Source organism: Mytilus galloprovincialis, chromosome 3 (assembly GCF_965363235.1).
Source record: "Mytilus galloprovincialis chromosome 3, xbMytGall1.hap1.1, whole genome shotgun sequence".
In the NCBI taxonomy this organism is placed as follows: Eukaryota; Metazoa; Mollusca; class Bivalvia; order Mytilida; family Mytilidae; genus Mytilus; species Mytilus galloprovincialis.
Window position 1 is genome coordinate 69,204,688 of NC_134840.1, and position 21,732 is coordinate 69,226,419.

Consider the following 21,732-nt stretch of genomic DNA (forward strand, 5'->3'; position numbering starts at 1 on the left):
TATAGTATATGTATTATATAATGTAAGATCAGATTGCTGGTCAAAAATAAGGAGAAGCGGTGAGATCACCCATGTTTAGGTTAAGTTGTAAATCGTGTAAAATCAAATTGCTGGTCAAACTTTTTTATGGTGATGATTATAAAATTGTTTGTTTGCCCATTGTAGATACCTATCACATAAGTAAATACAAATTGTTTACCTTTCCTCAGGTATTTACAGTAATAATAATTTGACCACTGCAAGGTTCACCATGTTATAAGATAGGTCAACTACTTTGTTAAATGTCCAGTAATCTTTTAAAAGATATATGGACTGAACTTGTCTAGACTTTTGGCGACTTATTAGTTTGTTAATTTACGGATTTGTTCAGACCACATACTGACCTATAGATTTCTATTTGTCTTGTTGGGTTGATGTCCTGTTGATGTTTCCCTCAATCCCCTGTATTGTTTTGACCTTACTGTCCACTATTGGTGACTTACAAGTTTGTTGTTCTATCTTGTTATGTATGGATTGGTATTCGACCGTAAAGACCACATGTTGACCTATAGATTTTAACATTTAGGTTCATTTGTGTTGTTGGGTTGATGTCTTATTGAACTTTCCTTCAATTCTCCTGTATTTTATTGACTTTAATTGTCTTTACTGTTCTTTAAGTGTAATATTTTTAGACAGTACTGTTAGGTCGAATTTTCAGGACCACTTCACAGTATCAGTAATAAGACAGGACAACAATGTACTGGTTAATTTGATTTTGGTAAATACATTTAATTCTCCTGAACACTCCATTAAAAATTCAAGAAACTTGTGGAAAATATCACATTGAAGTATGCTTATGCAAATGATAATAAGAAGATATGGTATGAAGGCCAATGAGACAACTCTCAGCGGTAAAACATTTACATCTTAAGTTCACCTTACAGCCTTCTTAAGTGAGCAAAACCCATACTGTATAGTCGTAAACCAATTCAAATGGGAAAACTAATAGCCTGATTTATGTATAAAATAACGTACAATAAACTAAATATGACCTACATCTGCAGCAACAAATGACAACCACTGAATTACATACTTCTGATGCATGTATTCAAATTCATTGAAATAGAATGAAAATAGAACTTGATTTATGCTTTAGTTAAGATTATGTGGTCTTTAGATGAAATGTAATTAAGTTATTCGGAAAGTACCTTTATTTATGATGCACTTTAATATTGTAGGTCTCATGCATAACCAAAACCGCAACTATGAATAGATACCTGATTAAATTCACATATCCTATTCGTATATCTATTTGCTTTGTGCAAGTCTGAAAACTCACAGACTCAGATTTATTTCATAAAGAAGAAGAAAGTAAATAAATTCCTCGTGGATTCACTATTAGATGAAGGAATCTTGGCCTTGATTAATCATATGACTTCTTAAAAGACCAGAATGTAGATAGAATATTCATACAAGGACATAAAAAGATGTCAGATTCTCAACAAAGTCTGACTTGTTATATAATGAGTGCCTTTAGAAATGCAACAAAACATATTCTAAGTCCCCTTAGGTCTCTTCATGAATAGAAGTACTAAAAATTTGTATCAATGCATTCCTCAAACATTTGACTTCATGATACATTACTGTAACAGTTTGGTATCATATCAACTTTTTCAGTTTAAAAAGCTGCAATTAGTCCCATAGGGTCAAAATCTAAACATTGGAAGGTTGAATACGTGTAGGCCTTGAATTTGTATTGGCACTTAGCATATAAATTTTTAAGGAAGATAAGCTATGAAAAAGTGATTTTTGTCGAGCCTGCAACTTTTGTTGCAGAAAGCTCGACATAGGGATAGTGATCCGGCGGCGGCTACGGCGGCGGCGGTGTTAGCTCACTTCTTAAAAGCTTTATATTTCAGAAGGTGGAAGACCTGGATGCTCCATACTTTGTATATAGATGCTTCATGTTACAAAGTTTCCGTCAGTCACATGTCCAATGTCCTTGACCTCATTTTCATGGTTCAGTGACCACTTGAAAAAAAAGTTCAATTTTTTTGTAATGTTGAATTCTCTCTTATTATAAGTAATAGGATAACTATATTTGGTATGTGCGTACCTTGCAAGGTCCTCATATCTGTCAGACAGTTTTCACTTGACCTCGACCTCATTTCATGGATCAGTGATCAAGGTTAAGTTTTGGTGGTCAAGTCCATATCTCAGATACTATAAGCAATAGGGCTAGTATATTCGGTGTATGGAAGGACTGTAAGGTGTACATGTCCAACTGGCAGGTGTCATCTGACCTTGACCTCATTTTCATGGTTCAGTGGTTATAGTTAAATTTTTGTGTTTTGGTCTGTTTTTCTCATACTATATGCAATAGGTCTACTATATTTGTTGTATGGAATGATGGTAAGGTGTACATGTCTAGCGGGCAGATGTCATGTGATCTTGACCTCATTTTCATGGTTCAGTGGTCAAAGTTAAGTTTTTGAGTTTTGGTCTTTTTATCTAATACTGTATGCCATAGGTCAACTATATTTGGTGTATGGAAATATTTTATGATCTTTATGTCAGTCGCGCAGGTTTTATTTGACGGTGACCTCATTTTCACGGTTCATTGCACAGTGTTAAGTTTTTGTGTTTTGGTCTATTTTTCTTAAACTATAAGTAATGGGTCAACTATATATGTTGTATAGAAGCATTGTTAGCTGTACATGTCTGCCTGGCATGGTTCATCTGACCTTGACCTCATTTTCAAGGTTCATTGGTCTTTGTTTAGTTATCTTGGTTAATGTTAAGTTTATGAGACAGTTGTAATAAAACTAAGCTTTATACTTAGGACTATCAATATAAAATCAATGATTAGTATAGAAGGCGAGACATTTCATGTGTGCACTCTTGTGTTGATTGGTATTGTCAAGGACGTATATAAGTTGGTATGCAAGTTAAATGACCTTCTTATTGAATAAGGGAAAAGCCTTTGGAATAAGCATAGTGATAAAGCTGAGAGTACACTAGTAATTACATGCTATTTTGACAGAAAATTTGTAAGACTTGTTTTTAAGAAATCGTCATTTAAATGTAATGATAAAAATTTTGTAAATTTTTATGTGTAATCCAAATTGTACACACCTGTATTTGACTAATGATCTGTCTTTTATTTCGCAGAAAAATTTATGGAAAAACATCGTAAAAATTTTTCCTGTTCAGGTGCTGAAACATTTGCATAAGTAAAATTGCAAAATGTATTAGATTAATCAGACAGATTAATTGCCCATTTATGGCAATGTTAACTAAACTTGTGATAACAAAATCAGAGCTGTCAAGTCTCAGACAATGTGCACAAGGCTCATGCATTCCCAAGCACATGTTCCTTTGATCTTTACAACTTTTGCCAAATCTCAGGCATTTATTTCATGAAATCTTGACAGCCCTGATATATTTCTGTCTAATTTGACCAAAATTTTCAGTCCATCATAGCATTGGATCTTCTGATTAGACATTATTTATTGTATATGATTTATCTGTACAAGTGTTGTTCAAATAACTATTGTAAAGTAACAGTGTCTCATGTAAAGCTGATATTTATTTATCTAAAACAAATACAAGTACAGGTAGCTCTTTACCACCTATTTATGATTCACCTTGTGAATGAAATTAGATATGACTAAAAAAGGAATTACCAAAAATTTGAACTTAGCTAGTAAGTAGTCCTCTCTATACAAAACTTGTAGACTTAAAATGACATTAAAGGACATGATAAGATCCTGGATCTAAAAATACATTATTACAATCTGGTTAAAAATACATGTATGTGTATATTAAATGGAATAAAATAATTTTTTGAATAAATTATAAAGGATCAATTTTATGACCCAAAAAACAAAGAGATATCTATAGGTCAACATGAAGTCTTTAACTATCGACAACTGTCCAGAAAGAAGGTCAAAGTCTAGATTATCTGTCTCTGCACTATGTCTGTAGGGAGCCTGTTAAGTAAAATGTAGGCTCCTGTCCACCTTTCCATTGGCAGTTCAAATTTGCCACCCTTCATCCCAGTTGCTTCTGTTACATTACCTGCTATTTGTATTTATTGTTTTCTTCTTATCCTGAACATACATGAAATATTTGCCACTGGACATGAAGCAAATAACAATGGATCTAAATTTTTTGGATCAAAAACTTTCTAGTCTTTTATTTGAAGGAGTACTGTCTATTGAAATATAGTGTTTTATTTGAAGGAGTACTGTCTATTGAAATACTAAAATAAGCTTAATCATGAGGGAATGAAAATACCTAATTTCTTATTGTGAATCCCTCCAAAAATAAACCAAAAATTAGAGTGGCTGAAAGGTTGGCATATCATATTAGCTCGGGATATGATAACATATAAATGTCAGCAGCCTCTGTTTCAAATAGTTCTATTGTTTAAAAGACTTTTGATTTTATTTGAAACAGCGAACTGAATTAATTTATATTATAGTGTTTTGTCACCAAAATCAGTTAAAGTTTTGACCTATTTTAGAAATAAATATCAAGAAAAATAAAAATTACAGGAAATTGATTAAGTTTATGTATTGAAAATTGTTTACCACAACAAAATACAATTTGTTTTTGTTTTTGTTTATTATATTATGACTAAACTAGCCTAATACTTGAATGAACAGGGGAAATTGAAGAACAATAAAGAAAATATGGAAAATTCACAAGTTCATGGAGCTTAACTCATTACAAACTCTGGTTTTCAGAAATAAAAATAACATCAGCTATAAAGAGCTTTTATAGAATTATTCTAAGACACCAGGTTAAAATATATAAGTTCATTAATAAAATAACTTAATTAGTGGTCATTAAAATAAAAATGTTTAACTGCAAGCAGAATGAAAAGTGTGAAATCTAAGTCTGCTTTTATGTGCCAACTATTTTTAATATAATATATAACAAAGTTTGTAAAAATTGTATCAGTGTTACATGCAGAGAGTTGGAGATATTGAATAATGCTAACTACAAAGTTAGCTAAAGAGAGAAGAAGGGCTGATTATTGAGGTTTGTTTACAGGTGATATACATTGTTATTTATAGTGTCTGTCTGTTAAGGTTTTGATATATTTCTGTTTTTTTCACTTTGTTATCTATCAGTAGAAGTTACTCAATATAATATATAAATTTCTTTTTCAGTTACTTGTGTTCAATAAAGATGCTGAACAACACGCCACACACATGTACAGCAGTATGCATGGTAGTGCCCCATGTATTAAAGCCACCATAAACTACATGGAACAAACAAAGGTAAATTGTTAGTCATTATAAATGTGTATACATAAACATATGCACAGCAAAAATGCATTGGGGGTTTCATTTATCAAAGACACAGTAAAATAATAAGTCAAACCTATGTGAAATAGTGAAATAAACAGTTCATAAATATATACAGGAGAAAGGGACAAGGAGCATTTAAAGTTTGGAATTGTTTGCAGATTCAGAAATGATTGTGTGCATTTTTTATTGTGATTTTGTCACTCTAGACTAAAATGCAATTTTAATTTTTGCCATATTGAGAAATATCCTGTTTAATTAAAATTTAAAAAAAATCAAAATGCAAGTTTAAATTATTGCGATTATAACCCTTTCGCAGTTTTCACGATATTAAAAAAATCACTATTAATTTCTGAATTTACTGTTAACCAAAGATTGATTGCAAATTTGAATTATTTCATGTTTTGGATTCTGGGGTTTCATAGCTAACTGCAATTACAGGGCATGAGTTTTACTCATTATTGAAGTCTGTGCCCTGACTTAGCTTAAAGTTGTATACATCATTTGAACTCTGGTGGATAGTTGTTGCAAAGGCAATATCATACTACATCTCCTTATTTCTATATTAAAAAGGGAATAGTCATACCAGGAACAGTGTTATTGAGATAAATATTTCACAAAAATATTGGTGAATCAACATTTAGATACAAAATCACTGAAGGGGCAACTTTGAAATTTTCAGCATAAAATTTTTATCAATTTTATGAAGTTAAATCACCTCATAATATTGAAACATTATATACATATCACATTAGACATATGCTGTTTTAGCCTTAGGTTTGGTTGTAAAATAAATTAAAATTTTTTTTAAATGTTTATAAAAAAAAGGCAAAAACCTTTAAGGAAGTTCACTACTCAGTTTCAAAATAACCAGCTTTTCATATCATTATTGTATATTGATAGGGAATTCCCAAATGAGCCAAAAAAATATATATGTCTGTGTGCATGTTATTGAGATGTAAGCCATTGAAATTTTGGCGGGAAAATGTTCTCTCTTGATTTTTCATAGCTTTATCATTGACAAGTTTAAGTTCTCGAAAACTCTAAAAAAAATAAATAACAAAGATTTTATAAGATTTCTACAGATAGCTTATAATTATATATGTAAAAGATTTATAAAAAGAAAAATGGGGTCCCTAAATCCGCCTCTGATCATATACTCAAATTTTGACAAAGCGGTAGTCATTCTTTTTATTTTGGAACATTTTGAATTCATTTTGATTACTGGTCTCTCTTGGGTTTACAGTGTTAATTCACTAGTTCTTTGTGAAACCTCCTTTATTTTTATGGAAAACTGTAGAGAAACTTGCGTGTGTTTTTTGGGGCAAAAGTTAAAAAAAATAAGGAATTATTTGAATCTGGAATAATTTTGAAGTCTGGAAAATTAATAAGAGATTTATGATGAAAACTAACCCAATTTATGAGGGTTAGCCATGCATGCATTGCTAAAGAGGGTTAGTAAGTTCATAAGGAAATTTCAGTGAATGTTAGATTAACCTTATCTATGCTTGCTGCTGCATGTCTAACTCTATTTAGTTGAGTTAGTTTTCATCATATTTTTCAAATCAATTTTACAGAATTCAAATTCAAATTTTTTTAATTTCATAAAATTCAAAAACAGGGGGTTAGTTAGTTTATAATGAAATATCAATGAATGTTTAATTAACCTTATCTATGTGTTCATGTCTAGTAGATATAAGAAGATGTGGTTTGAGCGCCCATGAGACAAAAAATAACTCTCCATTCATTTCACAATTTGTGAAAGTAAACCATTATAGGTCAAAGTACGGTCTTCAACACTCAGCCATTGCTCATATGGCAACTACCGAACATCAAGCTATAAAAGGCCTGAATCTATTTAGTTGGGTTAGTTTTCATCATATTTTTTAAAAAGGATCAATTTTCCAGAATTCAAAATTATTCAAGGTTTATATAATTCCTTGTACAAAAGACCAAAGTCTGCCCTGATGTAGCCTCAAAATCCTTACAAGTATATCAAAAATTTTATCCAATCAAAATCCATTACTATGGAACTCTAGTAGCTTTAGTTTTGTCATTTTAGCACATAATATACAAATTCATCTTTTCATCCATATTACAATTATACAATGGGATAACCTCCCAAAAACACAATAAGAAAACAATTGATAAGTCTTCTTTATTATGTGTCAAATTGCTCTGACTGTAACTCATTTTAAAATATACAAATCTATTATACATTGTGAGAAAATCAACCTTCATATAAAAGAGAAGATGTGGTATGATTGCCAATGAGACATCTGTCCACAAGAGACCAAAATGACACAGACATTTAACAACTATAGGTCACCGTACGGCCAGTCTGTTTGTTTACTTAATTCGGGAACTCTGGCTTCCCCAACTGATAAAAATTGTCTGCATGAAATAGCACAACAGTGTTGAAAGTGGCATTAAATACCAATCAATAACTCAATCAAAATGTGAAATTACAATATGTTGATTTTGTGACTTGACTTGCAATTTGTTTGATGAAACCTAATGGGACAGAACTATTAAATAACTGCTTTAGAAAACCACAATCCTCTTGTTGTCAAGTCACAGTAATAACTTTATACTTAATAACCTTTTTGGGATATCTGATTTCCCTTGATTCACGTAATTGTCTCTCCCAATTTTCATTGCATATTGTAAATAAAAACGTAAACTTCATGGAAATGCTATCCTTAGTACATTAGTACTTATTTTCATTGGACATTGTAAACATAAACATAAACTTCCTGTAAGTTCTATTCTAAGTGCATTTGTACTTATTTTTATTGATACAAGTATCATATAATTTTATTAAAGGGAAGGACTGCTTGAGTAAACTTTAAATGCGTACATTATACCCTGTTAGATAATATATTCATCATATCTATATATAGATATGGAATAGAAAGTGAACCTTTTTCTGACCTTTCCCTTTACATTTGTCTTTCGGTTTACACTTCATGATCTTTTGATTTTCATATTCCGTGAAGTGTTTGTTTCATCCAAAAAAAAATAAGACTATTTTTTTATTCTTTTAAAAACTTTGTATGACTTTTATATATAAAGTGTACCTATTTAAATCCCTATGTAAAATTTCAAATGACAAAAATAAAAGCATTATATGTCACCCTTAAGCCTTTAACAATGTGAAAAAATACCATTTAGTCAGAAAACTAACAGCCTTATTTGTACAATACAATTTACAAAAAACAAATATGACAGACACAAACAAATGACAACCACTAAATACAGGCTCCTAACTTGGGACAGACACATAATTTTTTTCATTTGATCATATATCATTTATAAAAAAAAATGTTTTTTTTCCCAAACATGCCTGGTTGGTATTGAAATTTGAAGATAACAGGTGCTAACAGTAGTCTTAATTTTCCTAGTTCATATTTTTGTGAACTTGAAGTTGTGTTAACCTTGTATTTAACTTTTTGCAGGGATCAAGAAAAATCAGCCCAAGAACAGATGTCAATGTTACTATTGGTGCATGTGAGTCTGAGATTGATGTCACAATCATTGACAGAGTCAATAGTCTGCTGTCACCACCACCAAGGTCAAGGTCATGCAGTCACACAGGAAATATACCCATGTACACAGGGGTAAGTTCCAGGTTATCTCTAAAAAGGTCCAGGTCTGGTCATGCAATAATACCAAAGTTATGTACACCTTTTTGAAGAAGTATTCTGTGGTGCCACATTCACTGGTTTGTTCGTTATAAAAACCTACAGTAATCAGAATATGTTGACAATAAGAGGGGTGATACATGCAGCTCATTAACTTAACATTAAAACTATTTACCATTTTCCACTCCGATATGATATCTGATGTCCGACATATGCCAGACATTTTCAGCACATTTGTTGTGATGGGTCATTTATTGTTCTTAGTAGTGTTCAGTCAAGTAAAGCAATATTTAAAGTCTGACCTATACCAAGATATATATTCATGTTATCATTTCAGGTCCCAGACACTTTCAGTCAGACCTTAGAAGATGGTGCAAACTCATCAGAAATGACAACAGATATTAAAGTGAATAGTTCTAATGTTAAACTCTATATCAGGTAAGTAAAATGTGAAGTATTTTCTGAGTACATGTAGTCATGAACAATTCATTATATTGTTACATATACTCATATAGAAAAGAAGATGTGGTAAGATTGCCAATGAAACAACTCTTCACAAGAGACCAAATAACAATTAGTCAGCTATAAAAGGCCCTGAAATGACAAATGTGAAACAATTCAAACGAGAAAACTAACAGGCTTTTTGATGTACAAAAAAAATGAAAAACAAATGTGTAACACAGCATACATATAGAATATGACAAGGTTAAACATGTTAGGGGGATCCCAACCCTCCTCTTTGTGTTTAATGGTATACATGTATTTGATTTCAAATCTGATGTAGTATGCTTGTAGTGTATTCTGTCTTCTAATGTTTCACATATAAACTATAATAATTTAGCCTGATAAAATATATTTCCAGGTTTCCTATTCCTGATTTAAGGCCACAATCACAGGTTGACAGGTTTCCTTGGTGGAAAAAAAATCTACGAGAAGAAATGGTGATATTAAAACTGAGTGATTTTAGATTTATAACGTCCATTAAATCGCAGCAGTCAGTTCTACAGATGGATGTTATTTGTAAAGAAGTTCATGGTAGGTTTTACAAATAAGTTGGAATGATCATTATATTTTCTATCAAATATGAAGTGAAATACTACTCATTAGTTTCAGTAACATATGGTAGTGTGTCCATCAAACAAATCAGAAAACTTTTCATTATGTAAGGCTTCGGATAATTATTGTTTGCAGTAATATTTAGAATACACTTATTATTGGACACTGTTGCATTTACTCAGGAACTACTCATAGGAACCTTCTAAAATTTAGTATTATAAGGTGTACATGTCTGACTGGTAGATTTCATCTGACCTTGATCTCATTTCGTGGTTCATTAGTCTATGTTAAGTTTTTGTGGGTTGTTTTTTTCGGTTTGTCATGCAGATTTTAAACATAAATACAGCAGGCGATACATTCCTTCCTGTGTGCTCTTGTAAAAACTTCCAACTGATCACCCATTTCCTGCCATCCACATACTTATTATAGGTGAACAATAGCTCACTCACTTAATCACTCGAGATTTTATCTATCTATCTTTTAATTTGTAAATCCTTCTCCTTATTATTATTTTTTTTATCATTTTCAGCTTTGTTGCTTTTAGGTTATGAGAATTAAATGTTCAATATATGAGGGTGGGGTGGGCTGTGTTGGCATATCAAGAACTCATGGCTAAGCTCCTTATTATGTGTATGATATGGGCAAAACTTCCTTATTTTTAGCTTAATATACAATGAATATAGATTTATGGTGAATTTTAATGAAATGCAAACATCATTTTATCAGTGTTAAATTCGTTTATCAGTGAAGTCTTTTGTTTTCATAATTATTATCTAGAAGTTATCATTAAGTTTACAAAACTATCAAGATTATTTATTCCCACTTGACTCATCTGCTTTAATCTCATTTTAATGTTAAAAATGGTTTTCACAAAAACCATAGATGTCACATATTATCAATAAGTACTGTTGAGAATTTTATAATGGCTTTTTATTTCTGCCATTTAGGTTTATCATAGGCTCTGCAGTTTGCACCACAAATGAAAAAAAACTTAAAGAAGCTGTACAGTGTTACATTTGTGATTAATTTGCAGTTAAACTTATACAGGTGTATAGTTATTTTCATGAATCTGGTCAAATCAATTTGAATTTTACCCACGACTGTTTAAACATTTGTTATGTATTGAAACCAATATTGCTCAAGTAAACAGCTGACCTTTTTGACTTCATCCTAAATCTACCTGAATTCCAGCAAAGCAATTTAGTTTCAAAACCTGATTATGTCTATCTGGTATTGAGAATAGAACTAACCATTTAAAAGAAAAATTAGTACCGGGTAATACACGACTCTTTCGGTTGTAATGCTTTCCAGATTAAAGCAATATTTTTGATGGATACAAAGACTTTGTCAGTAAGGTGAAAATGAATTGGTGCAATGTTATTTACTGAATGTCTTATGGCAAACATTAAAAAGCAAAGCAATAAGGAGATCTGATGGAATTGCTGATATATACAGATAATAGAAATTGGATAATTTACTTACAGGTTCTTTTCTACTGGACCCTAACCATGAACCAGAACCATTTGCTTATGCCTGTGGAGACAATGACAATGAAGATGGATTCAATTCACCTCAGTAGGTTATATATTTGATAGATTCATGGGAAAAGTGCTGAAAATCAAATTTAGATTTGTATCCTCTTATTATTTGTTGATTGATAGGTCATCTAATGAACTATTTATTATAAGGGGTAAAGTCAAAAGTTAAAAAAAATATATAAAGATGAAAGAAAAAATTACATTCAATAGACACATTTAAATTTTGTATATCAAAAAGTAAAACTTATAGTGGTCAGTTTAACATATTCAATTCAATTTCAGAATAAGTTTAAAACTATCAAAACAGATCATATCCTTACTGGATGAACAAGGAATGAACTCTGACAATAATACCCCACTTGATTCTCTAAATGGGGCATGTCAGTTTGACAAAGTGGATCCCTCTCCATTCTCCAACAAGAAATCTATGTATGGTAAAGATGAGGATGGAAGTAAAGAAGATACACACAAACATGTCAGTGAAGAGGTAGGAAATGAATTCTATTCTGTTTTAAATGTTACAAGTTCCCTTCAGTACAAAAAATCAAATTAATTCTGTTTCAAGTAAAACTTTTGTATACCCACACTCCATATGAGGGTGGTCATGTTTGAGAACTTGGAAACGGTCGAGATCCCCAACCCTAAACCCTATATATTTTTGTATTGGGCAACAAAACAAATCAAATGAAATAAAGTGGGAGTCCCTTTGGGTCAGCCCCGCCCCCTTTTATTTGAAAACTTGGAAATGGTCAAGATCCCTCCCTTAACCATATTGTTACGCCCCGGTGATTTGAAAGCTGATATTTTACTGTGGTCTTCGTTGCACACTTGATACACGCAGATGTCCGTTGTTGTGTTCTGATTCGTAATTTACAGAAGAAATAGCTTACTTTGACCTTATATTATATGCTGCCTTCTTTAAATCTATATATCGACTCTATTTATATGAGTAATCATTCATTTTTGTATTTGTTTATACTTAGTTTCAGTATAACGCGCCAAATGTAACGTTACATGTTCTTGTTTAGGAAGAACTTGTGTATTACGTCACACGTAGTATAAAATACGGAACACATGTTCCTACGTTGAGATTCTCTCCATCAACCTCCATGCAGTTAGCAGTCTCTCTTAAATGCAGCGCACGAAGTAGATTTGCTGCACCAAGTAAAGTTGCTTGGTGAAAGTATTTAAATGCAGTGCACCAAGTAGATTTTCCTGCACTAAGTATGAGAGTATTTAGAAGCAGTGCACCAAGTAGAATATAATATTGCATGCACCGAGTACGCTGAGTATTCAAGTTGAATGCAGTGCACCAAGTAGATTTGCTGCACCAAGTAGATTTGCTGCACCAAGTAGATTTTCTTGCACCGAGCAATTGTTTTATTAATCTTAGTGCAAGTAATGCACCTTACCGTATTACTTATTGTATATAATTATTAACATATTTTGTTTCTTGAACCACTGTATTTGATGTATTGTTTAAATAGAAATAATACAATAAAAATAAATGAAATGAAATATAGAAGAAGTCCACCTGGGTGACCCCACCCCCCTTCTTTTTGAAAACTTGTAAACAGTTGAAATCCCTGCCCCTAAACCATATATATATTCTTTTATGGGGCAACAAAACAAATCAAATGAAATATAGTGGGAGCCCCTCTGGGTCATCCCCACCCCTTATGTTTGAGAACTTTTAAATGACTGAGATCCCCACCCCTTAACCATATGTATTCTTGTATTGGAAAACGAATAAAATGAAATATAAGGAGAGTCCCTCTGTGTCACCCCACCCCATCCTGTTTTGAGAACTTGTAAACAGTCAAGATCCACCCCCTTTTTTTCGAAAAGTGAAAACTGTCGAAATCCCCACACTGAAACTACATATATTCTTGTACGGTAAACTACAACAAATCCGATGAAATAAAAGCCTAGTCCCTTAGGGTCACTCTTACCCCTACCTCCTGCCTGTTTGAGAACTTGTAAACTGTCTAGATCCCTACCCCTAAATCATGAATATTACTGTACATTATTTTAAGAAGATTTGAATGACATACAGGTGTAATACCTAGACGTCACTTGTGCATATCACTTTATTAGACCAGACCAATTTGTACTGGACTTTGCCAAATGTCAGGCGACCGTGGGAATGACTAATTTTGAGAGCTTTGTTTGGGAGACTTCGAAGCAGCATCCTGTTACAATTATTTCTTGATAAAGTTTTTTTTTTTTTTAAATTAACCACGCAATCTACACATTTACAATCTATTTGAAATATTACACAATCTACCGTTGCAAACTTTCCACAGGTGCTATCCAGCACTTTGATTTATTATGGGTCCAGTTCAAATTGGGGTCCAAAATTAAACTTTGTTTGATTTCAACAAAAAATGAATATATGGAGTTGTCTGTTATGCTGAATCTAACTATGTATTTAGATTATTGATATTTGGGCCCTATTATCAAAAAGTCAAGGTCCCCACCCCTAAACCATATATATTCTTATATGGTACAATAATACAAATCAAATGAAATAAAAGGCGAGTCCCCTGGGGTCACCCCCACCCCCTTGTTGTTTGAGAACTTGTAAACAGTTGAGATCCCCACCCATAAACCATATATATTTTTGTATGTGGCAACAAAACAAATCAACCATTCAATCTACACATTTACAATCTATTTGAAATATTACACAATCTACCGTTGCAAACTTTCCACAGGTGCTATCCAGCACTTTGATTTATTATGGGTCCAGTTTTCAATTTGGTCCAAATCGGGGTCTAAAATTAAACTTTGTTTGATTTCAATAAAAAATGAATATATGGAGTTGCTTGTTATGCTGAATCTAACCATGTATTTAGATTTTTGATATTTGGGCCCCATTATCAAATTGGTCCACATTGAGGTGTAAAGGGTCCAAAATTGAACCTATTTGATTTCATCAAAAATCAAATTCTTGGGGTTCTTTGATATGCTGAATCTAACCATGTATTTAGATTTGGGATATTGGACCATAAAAGGTAAATGTCCAATTTAAAATTAAAAAATTCTAAGACCACATTCATTTTGTGTTAGAAACATTTGCTGTGTCCACTATTTAATCACAATACAAATTCAGAGCTGTATCAAGCTTGAATGTTGTGTCTATAATTGTCCCAACTGTTCAGGGTTCCACCTCTGTGGTTGTATCAAGCTTTGCACTATGGAGCATTTTATCTTGCCATAATTTGGAAACCCCCTGAAATTTGAACCCAGGGTCATATGTGGAAAACACCCTATTGTCCTTTATTATTTATATATATTTAACATTGAGTTCTTTGATTGCAGACTAACCAATTGGACTTCATTATTTTAGAAGTATAGATGTTCCAGATAATGGAAAGGTCTAACATAGGATATGATCCCAAATAACTGATGACAGATTTAACTAAGCTAACTGATTCTGTGTAATATTTAATAAAAATAAATAACAAGTTCCTTATTGTAGTACATGTATCAAAGTCAGGTGACATCATTGTTCTCCTCAGTGTTTATTTTATCCAGAAGATAAATTGAATTTTGTCAAGTATACGCCTACCTCATCACTAAAAAAACCTGAAGTCTTATTCTGTTTCAAACAAATATATCTAGGAAACAGTTCATCACTTAGCAGCACTTTACTATCCTTTCCATCTTTTGATATAACTATTATTCTATGAGAGCCATTATCTGCTACAATAATGTTACCATAAGTATCTGTACAAAGTTCTCTTGGTTCTGTTAAATCCTGTGTATATTGCCAGATCTGTTTACCATATACATCAACACAGTATACTGCTTTACCCTTCCAGTCACTATAGATTACTCTATTATTACAGTAAACAAGGCAAACTAGGTCTGATTCACACTGAACTTGTATTGACTTCAGTGTATTTCCTTCTAAGTCTATAATACGGATTTCATCACTACTCAAACCTACACACAGAGCATAACTATCTGATAATGATAATCCATAGCATTCTTTGTCAAATGTGATAACTTTGGTTACTATTTCATTCTCCATATTGAAGATCTTAATAGCTCTGTCATAAGGATAAGTTATGGCAACAGTGCCCTGATTGATCTGTGTCACACTTAAGGCTCTACCAGGTATATGTAACTGTTTCTCAAGCTTGCCATCGGGAGAAAGAAGCATAACCTCTTTACACCATTCCACTATTATAAGTCTTTCATCCATCAGACAAATCATGTCACTAATCTCCTCACTTATGAGGATAGCTATCTTTTTCTCAATATTGATGGTCATGTTGTTTATGTTTGATTGTTCCTGTGATTTTACTTGTGCTTCCCTATTCACACTTGTTTCTGTATTCAAATCCATATCTGTTTTAACAACCTTTAATTCTCCTAAGGATCCTAACTTTTTTATCATCTTTTCTATTTCATTGTTTTGCTCCATTTTGATGGTAAATTCTTTTGCCCTGTTGTCATTTTCCAGATCATCTATGTATCGTTGACATTGATGTACTTTTTGTTCAATTTGATGAACACCTAGAAATGATTGTAGTTTTGAAGTGTGTGGTATGACTGTATGTAATTGGTTTTGCATTTTCTTTAAGTTTTTCTGTTTTGCTTCAATTTCAGCTATTAAATCTGCTGCCTTGGACTTTTCCTGATTCAAGATAGTTTCTGCTTCTTGGTATATCTTCTTCTCTAGATGGGTTAAATGTTCATCTATTTCATTGCGTATTTTCACAATGAAATCCTTTAAGCTTACATATTCTTCTTCTCCTCTTTTAATGTTTTGTGATTTGTTATTTACAATTTTACCTAAGAGATGTAAGATGGAATTTATATCTTTCTCTACAGATTCTTTAGATTTTTCGATCTTGGTTTTCTCCACAACGCTAGCTAAACTTTTTATTCCTGTACATTTTGAATGACTAGTGGAAATACATTCATCACAGCAAGGCATTAAATGACTGGGACAGTACAAGTTGAGCTGTTGACCATGTTTGTCACATTCTGTTTTGATAGCTCTGACAGATGGGTTATAACTTTTAATATCAATGGTTTTATGATCATGTGACAATCTAGATCTTTTGTGATGACGAGAACACATTGAACATAATCCTTCATCACAGTTATAACACCAGATATCAGCTTCAGTGTTCACTTTTTCTTCATGACAATGTCCACATTGAATAGGTTTACTGGATGCCATGACCTGAAAATTTCCAAGATAAATGTTATTTTGGATTCTTGTTGAGGTCCTAATTAATTGTGATTGGATGGTGATATTTGGCCTGAAATGACAAATGTAAAACAATTCAAAGGAGAAAACTAACAGCGTGATTTATGCACAATACAATGAAGGTAAAACAAATAAAATGTACAACAAACTACAACATCAACCTGTGCACAACACAGCATTTTATTCTTCAGTTTGGTTTGGCTTTTTCAAACAGCTCCACAATAAACAGGACAACTGGCCAAGCTAAGTTACCAATGAGGGAGGGTAGGAGGGGTCCTGATCCCGAATTCCCGGGCTTAAAAACATGTTATCCCGAAATCCAGGGCATAAAAACACGAAATCCTGAGGTCCCCAAATACGAAAAAAAGAATTTCCGGATCTCTAAAGGGTCAATCCCGAATTCCCGAGCTTAAAAATACCCAATCCTGGAGTCCCGATAAAGGTCCTACCCCCCCTCACCAATGGTGCAGTTTCTGTTTTGTTACACAGTAGATATAATTGTAGACTATTATTCTCCTGCAAAATACATATTGGAACCACTTGTGTGCATACAAAAACAAATAAAATCTTCCATTCCCAAGAAGAAACTATTTTTTTACCCAAATGAACACAGAAAATTCTCAATTTAATCAAGTTTTAGCATTTATATGAAAAACCCTGATGATATATATATAGATTCTACCACTGCATCGAGTGTAATACAATATTTATCCACTCGAGACACTTAAATTTTCAAATTTAAAACGCGAGGCTAGCCCTAGTGTTTTAAATATTTAAAATTTAACTGTCGAGAGTGGATAAATATCGTATTACACGAGATTTGGTGGTGGAATCTGTTTCTCTAATGATTTTCTAACATTATCCAGGCAAACTTATTCCTTCTTTTCGAATGATCTGCAAAAAGATGTGGGTTCTTTCTATGTGACGTCATCAGGCATGGTTGCCTTTTTTCAATGCCGTCACAATAGGAAATTCAGAGGAAAGCAAAAAAATTCAACGTCATAATCAGATTTTAACCAATGAAGTACTGAGATCAAACAAACCACACATTGTCATTGATTAAATTTTTTTTATACAATGGGTGCAGAAAGGGATAAATTGACGAAGAATTAGAGAAATATATTTCTCTAATTTTATGGAAATTTATCCCTTTTCGAACACATTGTATAAAAAAAATTAATCAACGTGTGGTTGCAGGTGATCTCAAAAGATCATTGGATGATTTTAAGGGTCATGAACTTTTTAGCTTACTGGCTGAATCAAAACATGCTAACAGGTGTTAATGAAACTGACAACTTCGTGGAATGGAAGTTAGGAAAATCACTAAATCACTGCTATTTATACCTAACAAGTCATTTAAATACAATAATTAATGTTTTAACTAAATACCTCTAAATGTTGTTATGACAAAAGTTAAGTTCTCTTTTGCTGCTTCTTCAATGTCAATTGTCCAGGTACACCCTGGGATAAGTATATCTAATCTAATGTAGATATATATATATATATGATCCTGATTCACCTAATCAGTAAATACTTATTTATAATGACATGGACTTCAGCTGACCTAGATAATAGAAGTTAAAAACAAACTTTTTATCATTAGTAGGATTTGAATTTTCTATGAGTATAATCAGACGAAATTGATATATGTTCTTTTGGAAGAATCTGAATATTTTTTGTTCCTCATCTAATTTGTATGATGACAAAATATTTACTGCTATATGTTAGTCCATAACCTTGTCCATATGTTGAAGCAATATTTTCTGTGCATTAATGTTTGTTTCAGATTTGAAATCTTCCTCTCAATAAATTTTTATGCCCCACCTACGATAGTAGAGGGGCATTATGTTTTCTGGTCTGTGCATCCGTTCGTCCGTTCGTTCGTCCGTCCATCTGTTCGTTCGTCCGTCCGTTCGTTCGTACGTCTGTCCCGCTTCAGGTTAAAGTTTTTGGTCAAGGTAGTTTTTGATGAAGTTGAAGTCCAATCAACTTGAAACTTAGTATACATGTTCCCTTTGATAAGATCATTCTAATTTTAATGCCAAACTAGAGAATTTATTCCAATTTCACGGTCCACTAAACATAGAAAATGATAGTGCGATTGGGGCATCCCTGTACTGTGGACACATTCTTGTTTATGTCGTTATTATGATTATGAGCTTTACTAGTAAAACAAAGATACTTTTTTACTGTATAATTAGATAATTTGTGTCTCGTCAGAAAGTTTTAGGTATGCTAAACATGGGAATTACTATCCTGAGGCGGCATAAACTATTTATATCAAGTTAATATTTCAGAATATAAAAACCTTGTTGCTTCATACCTTGTATGTAGATACCTTATGTTACAAAGTTTCCATAATTCATGTGTCTATTGTCCTTGACCTCATTTTCATCGTTCAGCAACTGCTTGAAAATATTTTTTTTAATTTTTTTTTGTCATGTAAATTTCTCACTTTTTATGAGTAACAGGATAAATTTACATGTGTATTTGGTATATGGGTTCCTTGCAATGTCTACATGTCTCAGTGATCAAGGTTAAAGTTACATGATTAGGTCCATTTCTCAATACTGTAAGCAGTAGGTCAACTATATGTGGTGTAAGGAATGATTGTAAGGTGTACATATCAGTCTGACATGTTTTATCTGACTTTCACCTTATTTACATGGTAACTTTGGTTCAAAAGTCAATGTTGTGTTTCGTTCTGTTGTTAATAACCATTAGCAATATGTGAACTGAAGTTGATATATGGAATGAATATAAGATGTACATGTCTGTTTGGCAGTTCATCTGACTGTGATCAAATTTTCATGGTTTATTGGTTCATATCTTGGTCTGTTTCTTGTATACTTGTATACTATTAATACTATTAGCTATAGGTCAACTATATTTGGTGTATATATTGAAATCTGACCTTGTATGTATGTATGTACCTGTCCCAAGTCAGGAGCCTGTAATTCAGTGGTTGTAGTTTGTTTATGTGTTACATATTTGTTTATTCATTAATTTTTTGTACATGAATAAGTAGTCTTATTATACGACCGCAAATTTTGAAAAAATTTTCGTCGTATATTGCTATCACATTGGCGTCGGCGTCGTCGTCGTCGTCCGTCGTCCGAATACTTTTAGTTTTCGCACTCTAACTTTAGTAAAAGTGAATGGAAATCTATGAAATTTTAACACAAGGTTTATGACCACAAAAGGAAGGTTGGTATTGATTTTGGGAGTTTTGGTCCCAACATGTTAGGAATTAGGGGCCAAAAAGGGCCCAAATAAGCATTTTCTTGGTTTTCGCACTATAACTTTAGTTTAAGTTAATAGAAATCTATGAAATTTTGACACAAGGTTTATGACCACAAAAGAACGGTTGGGATTGATTTTGGGAGTTTTGGTCTCAACAGTTTAGGAATTAGGGGCCAAAAAGAGGCCCAAATAAGCATTATTCTTGGTTTTCGCACAATAACATTAGTTTAAGTAAATAGAAATCAATGAAATTTAAACACAATGTTAATGACTACAAAAGGAAGGTTGGTATTGATTTTGGGAGTTTAGGTCCCAACAGTTTAGGAATTAGGGGCCAAAAAGGGACCCAAATAAGCATTTTTCTTGGTTTTCGCACCATAACGTTAGTATAAGTAAATAGAAATCTATGAAATTTAAACACAAGGTTTATGACCATAAAAGAAAGGTTGGGTTTGATTTTGGGAGTTTTGGTCCCAACATAATAAGGGGCCCAAAGGGTCCAAAATTAAACTTTTGTTTGATTTCATCAAAATTGAATAATTATAGTATAACTAATCGCCGTATTTGAATATCAAAAATAAGACAACGCGTGACCGAACGACGCATGGATTAAACGAGTGCGCAGCACGAGTTTAATCCATAGCGGCGTTCGGTCACAAGTTGTCTTATTTTTGATATTCAAATACGGCGATTAGTTATTCTTTTTATTACATTGGCAAATGGCTTTTTTTTTATGAAATTAATGTAGAAAATGTAAGGAACTATATCTTTTTCCTACGCATTGACAATTTGTTTTGATCCGATGTTATCGACGTCTTGACAACGCCTATTGTTGTATGACGTCAGAGAGTGAAATAACCACGTTTATTTCACATGTGAAATTATCGGTTTTATCTAACTGGGAAATCAATGTAATTTATTGCAACCAATGTAATAATTGGGGTTCTTTGATATGCTGAATCTAACTGTCATGACTGTGTATGTAGATTCTTAACTTTTGGTCCCGTTTTCAAATTGGTCTACATTAAGGTCCAAAGGGTCCAAAATTAAACTTAGTTTGATTTTGACAAAAAATGAATCAGTTAGGTTCTTTGATATGCTGAATCTAAAAATGTACTTAGATTCTTGATTATTGGCCCAGTTTTCAAGTTGGTCCAAATCGGGGTCCAAAATTAAACTTTGTTTGATTTCATCAAAAATTGAATAAATGGGGTTCTTTCATATACCAAATCTAACTGTGTATGTAGATTCTTCATTTTTGGTCCTGTTTTCAAATTGGTCTACACTAAAGTCCAAAGGGTCCAAATTAAACTTAGTCTGATTTTAACAAAAATTGAAATCTTGAAGTTCTTTGATATGCTGAATCCAAAAATGTACTTAGATTTTTTATTATGGGCCCAGTTTTCAAGTTGGTCCAAATCAGGATCTAAAATTATTATATTAAGTATTGTGCAATAGCAAGTCTTTTCAATTGCACAGTATTGCGCAATGGCAAGAAATATCTAATTGCACAATATTGTGAAATATCAAATTTTTTTTTAATTAGAGTTATCTTTCTTTGTCCAGAATAGTAAGCAAGAAATATCTAATTGCAAAATATTGTGCAATAGCAAGATTTTTTTTTAATTGGAGTTATCTTTCTTTGTCCAGAATCAACTTAAATCTTTGTTATATACAATATACAATGTATATTCACTTTTTACTACCAACTGATAAATTAAAAT

The 21,732-nt window shown here is 32.3% G+C and overlaps 2 protein-coding genes across 2 annotated transcripts in view; one reads left to right on the forward strand and one right to left on the reverse strand.

Moving 5' to 3' along the window:
- LOC143068756 (autophagy-related protein 2 homolog B-like) overlaps positions 1–21,732 on the forward strand; it is an 86,597-nt gene that overhangs the window by 41,398 nt on the left and 23,467 nt on the right. The window contains exons 13-18 of the mRNA XM_076243030.1: positions 5,160–5,270; positions 8,756–8,917; positions 9,279–9,379; positions 9,804–9,976; positions 11,482–11,572; positions 11,818–12,022. Of these exons, the coding sequence (XP_076099145.1) occupies positions 5,160–5,270; positions 8,756–8,917; positions 9,279–9,379; positions 9,804–9,976; positions 11,482–11,572; positions 11,818–12,022 (843 nt within the window). The remainder of the gene's footprint in view (positions 1–5,159; positions 5,271–8,755; positions 8,918–9,278; positions 9,380–9,803; positions 9,977–11,481; positions 11,573–11,817; positions 12,023–21,732) is intronic.
- LOC143066544 (uncharacterized) lies at positions 14,969–18,246 on the reverse strand. Its single transcript, XM_076239439.1, has 2 exons — positions 18,155–18,246; positions 14,969–16,738 (listed from the first exon to the last, which is right to left on the reverse strand). Exon 2 carries the CDS (start codon positions 16,733–16,735, stop codon positions 15,068–15,070), a length of 1,668 nt encoding a protein of 555 aa, XP_076095554.1. The 5' UTR covers positions 16,736–16,738; positions 18,155–18,246; the 3' UTR covers positions 14,969–15,067.